The following is a 4,747-nucleotide window of genomic DNA, read 5'->3' as shown; positions in this document are numbered from 1 at the left end:
TTGCAGGGCTACATAGTTTATTCCATAAAACATAAGCTTAAGCAAGTACTAAACAATTTGAAATCTCTAATGTCCCACATTTGTACATACAAAAATCTTACAATTATGCATCTCCACTTGAAGAGTGATCAATATTTGTAATAGGGCCTTTGAACCAATGCCTAGCACCAAAAATCCATGAAGAGACAACCAGAACAAGAAGGCCTCCTACTGCTACTGGAGTGTAATTCAGAGTTTTATCTGTTATAGGATACCTTACAGGCAACGAGAAGAGCACAGAAATGGTGGCCACCCACGAGACCGAAATCCAACCCACGACGACCCCATAGCGCCCCAAGTTGAACGGCCCTGGCACGAAAGATTTCCGGGCCAAAGTCACTCTGAAAAAGGATGGCAAAGCGTATGCAATGTAAAGACCGATGGTTGCTATTGATGTCATGGCTTGAAATGCTACTATGCTTCCAAGAGACTGCAGAGTTTGAGATGAAATTCTGTTTACTTTCCGGGGAATGTTGCATATTAACCAGTGTTGCAAAAATCGCGCCTAGGGGCTAGGCAGTCGGCCTCCTAGGCACCCGTCTAGGCGCTCTAGGCGGTCCCCAGGCGCCTAAAGGGTGCCTAGCGCTTTTTTCAACATTGATATTAACACGCGAAAATAAGAGAAAGAGTTCATACCGTTAGTGCCATGCAGAATGCGATTAGAGCTGATGCCCAGACTGCGTTAATTGGGACCTCTTGCTTGTTCACTTTATGCCAGAACGCCGAAAATGGCATAGCTCCATCTCGCGAGAATGCATAAGCCATCCTGAAACGATTTTGATTAATATCCGACGAGGTTAATTAAAGTCTCTTAGCAAAGAACTATTTGTGTTTCCGAGTAGTATGTTAAGTTTCACCTCGAGTTGCTAGTCAGTGAGCTCATTCCACAGAAGAATATGGCGACGGCTATAACACCTAAACAAACAATTCCACCAACACCGCTGCCATATCTACTCTTAAACGCATCATAGAACATTTGAGCGATAGCATAACCACCCGCATCGTTATCCGGGCTCAAAAGATACGGGATATCGGTAACAACAAAAGTTATACCAAGTATGTAACACCATCCAGCAATAAGCGATATGCCAATGGCAAGTATGATTCCTTTCGGCCCATTCTTAGCAGCATTCTTCGTTTCCTCTGTCTGCAATAACAGGTTTTCGGAATTAGGTAAGAACACTTTCAGTTCATTAACTAAAAGAAAAACGAGAAATGCTACCAACTAGACAACTCACCATATTGGCAGATGCATCATAGCCCGATAACGTATACTGGCTCATAAGGAGCCCCAAGACAAATATATACACTTCGCTATGGATTCCAACCCCGTTGTCAGTGTTAAAGTGTGTAAACACGAACTTGGCACTGGCTCGTTCCTTTGCAACTAACGGGACCAAAATCATAAGAAGAAAGACACCTGAACAATTATCAACTACAGTTAGAGGTCCGAAACATATTTTCATTAATCTAAGGCATACTCGAGTGGACAGAACGGGCTTGGTTCTATGTACCAAATATATTCCACGCAGCAGCTATCTGTCCAAGAAAGGACAACAACGATATGGGAAGGCTATTCAAGATAGCCTGTGATAGAAGAACTCCACCATGTATAGCAATAACTACGTATTTAGATGCTTCATATCCACCGCCGTTCATTCCACCTGTGCTAAGGAGAACCATCACTTGAATCAACTGTGCAAGTGAAAAGTTTACGCTAGCTGACACTGCCCACTGTAAACAAACATTTCTTCAGTGGTTAGAGCAAACTTTTACGGTCTTCCAGAATGATGAGCATACAGAGTTGAATTAGACACGGGAATTTGTAATATCGTAAGTGAAGTAGCTGTTTGTACTGTTACCTGACCAACAACGTTGAACCTGCAGGGGGAAGGGGATGAAAGAAAGGAAAAATTACTTAGAGAATTGGTAATAAGGCCTAAATGCAATCTTTTCTACCAAAAAGACTAGTTATGAACTGCAATATTAGCACTAAAATGAATACCCTACAAAAGCATATCTAATTGAGGTTCAAGCAATAGTTTGATAGTAAGCTACCTTTTCCTAGTATGCCCAAGTTCAAACCACACCTCTTTCATCCCATCAGATGTACTAAAAAAAAGCTAAGAAAATAAAATCAATTTTAGCCTATTTTTGCCCACAAAGGGCGAAATTTCCTCAAGCCAGGACAACAGGATAGTGAAAGGATAAATCACGGTTACTCAGAAGCTTATTAGGTGAAAGGACCAGTGCTTAAGTCCACCACATTGGGTGTAACTCTCGAGGTCTGATCTTGTGCCTTTACTGACAATCTACTACTCAAGAACCAACTTAGTTGCCATTGCAGGCAATTTTAGCCTATTTTTGCCCGACAGGATAGTGAAAAGATAAATCACGGTTGCTCAACAGCTCATTAGGTGAGAGAATCAAACCCGAGTCCACCACATTGGGTATAACTCCCAAGGTATGATTTTGTGTCATTACTCACAATCTACTACTCAAGAACCAACTGCGCTGCCATTGGAGACAATTTTAGCCTATTTTTATTAAACAAGGAAATGGAAATATTACCAGCCGGTGATCCAAGAAGCAAAAGGAGCCCAGCTTTGACCAGCAAGCTTGGCACTCCAATAATAGAGACCCCCTGAGGTGGGATAAGAAGAGCAAATTTCAGCCATGGATAGCCCAACAAACATGGTGAAGGTACCTGCAATGACCCATCCATACACCAATGAAACTGGGCCACCAAAATTCAACCCAGTGCTGTAAAGGGTGTTCACGCCGGTAAGCACGGATATAATAGAGAAGGAAAACGCAAAGTTGGACAACACCCTGCACAGCCAAAGTTCAAGAACCCATTAAAAGCTAGAAGAAGATAAAAGAAATTGGTTTAAACTTAGAATTCTCTGCCACTCCCGGAGCCCATATGAGTGTAAAGAACGAAGCTTTACTCACGAGAGGTTGCGGTTGAGCTCTTGCTTGTAGCCGAGCTCGTGAAGCCGCGTATGGTCGGAATCAATAGAGTGTTTGGGTTCGCCGCCGTATGAAGAAATGGTCATTTTTCCGTCACTCACCTACTGTTCTTGGTTTCTTGCTTCTTTGTCGGTGGGTCTTGTCAAGTTTGGGACGAAACTGGGAGGACAGGAAGAGTAAAGCCTCTGAATCTCCGATCAGTCGTGTAAGCTCACTATAAAGTGGTCCAATTCGAAACGTAAAATTCCATGAATCTACGGAAATTTGGCAAATCTAAAAAAGTTACCACATGTATCGTATTACACTATTACTATTCCATGAGAACAAAATTTCCAGAGGGACAAATGTTAAATCATTCCTATAATAGATTTAACGGTTTGAAAACTAAAAAAGAAAAAAGGAAAAAAATAGGAATCAATTAAAAAATAAAAAAAAAACACATAGCGCCTTCACAAAGGGGCTCAAACCCACATCCTCTCATGTGGAAGTTTAATTTGATACCATTAGATCAGAAGGTCCTTGGTTTATTTATTAATGTTTTAAAATGATGTGAAATTGGGGCATGTTAAAAGTTGATTGGATTTGCATGATTGTAGTGTGAATAATAAATGATTTGAAAATTGGATGATGTGGAAGTGTGATTCATTTTTAAAAGCGAGATAGATTTGTAGGGATAAGGATATCCTTAGTTTCCGTCATTAGTTTGTTCTGAGCAAATTAACATTATATGATTTACTCATCCGTTTACTTCGGACAAACTGATATAATATCATTCACTTCTAACTTTCAAATAAATATTCCCTTCGTCCCTAATTGATTGTCTCATTTATTTTTTGCACGGTTTTTAATACAACATAACAAATGTTACTAACTTTCTAATTTTATCCCTCAAAAGTAGGTGTTATTTCTACAAAGTACAATTGTACTTATCTCTCGAAATTTGAAAAGTCCATAAAATTCCATAAAGTGATCACACATGATCACCCATAATCTTCCAGCGCATACTTCATGTTTAATAATGTCAAAGTGCATCATGTTTAATACTATAATATTTATCTTATATTATGTTCATAATATTTATTCTATATTTTATAGAATATTAAACTTTAGGTACATCATATGTACGTATTTCTATTTACTCTGCACTATTTAGTAGGTTTATAATGTTCATTTTATATGTTCATAAAAAATAAAGTTTAATGTACACTATAAGTGCAACATAGTTATGGCGTGTGGTGAAGAGTACACATGATTGTTAGCCATATTATTTTGAAATGATATCATTTTAAACCATAATCCACAATATAGCTATTGTTAATTTAATAGTGGATACGAAATATAATTATTATTAATAACACGACCAAGGAATATAATATTAATGAGAAAAGATTTTTATGGTGTTGTGCATATAAGTGGACAAACATGCAAGATGTAGATGCAAATTGTTACGTATACTAATGGAAATAAAGTTAATCCAAAATGGATGTTGTGTTGGGTTGTTTGTTCCATTTACTTAAATAATCTGAATGCAAATCAGTTTTGTGCAAATCTACTAACCTTGATTTGGACGTCTAGCCACAAATGTGTCGTTATTTGCTGGAAAGAAATATTTTGAATAATTAAATTAAATGTGAAAATTTAAATAATAGTTTACATTCCACCTATTACATGATTACAATCATTCATATTTTAATGTGTCGAAACTCCATCTCTTCAAACTCGCGACACTCACGAG

At 38.2% G+C, this 4,747-nt stretch overlaps 1 protein-coding gene across 1 annotated transcript; it reads right to left on the bottom strand.

Moving 5' to 3' along the window:
• On the bottom strand, nucleotides 1–3,354 carry LOC109156701 (amino-acid permease BAT1 homolog). The gene is made up of 8 exons (XM_019304530.1): nucleotides 2,995–3,354; nucleotides 2,611–2,871; nucleotides 1,902–1,920; nucleotides 1,554–1,773; nucleotides 1,278–1,459; nucleotides 897–1,186; nucleotides 676–805; nucleotides 1–469 (listed from the first exon to the last, which is right to left on the bottom strand). The coding sequence occupies exons 1-8, from the start codon at nucleotides 3,096–3,098 to the stop codon at nucleotides 104–106; spliced, it is 1,572 nt and encodes a 523-aa protein (XP_019160075.1). The 5' UTR covers nucleotides 3,099–3,354; the 3' UTR covers nucleotides 1–103.
• Between the last annotated feature and the right edge of the window lie 1,393 nt (nucleotides 3,355–4,747).

Source organism: Ipomoea nil, unplaced genomic scaffold (genome assembly GCF_001879475.1).
Source record: "Ipomoea nil cultivar Tokyo-kokei standard unplaced genomic scaffold, Asagao_1.1 scaffold2759, whole genome shotgun sequence".
In the NCBI taxonomy this organism is placed as follows: Eukaryota; Viridiplantae; Streptophyta; class Magnoliopsida; order Solanales; family Convolvulaceae; genus Ipomoea; species Ipomoea nil.
The sequence above is the reverse complement of the archived record's forward strand: the minus strand, read 5'-3'. Positions and strand labels throughout refer to the sequence as shown.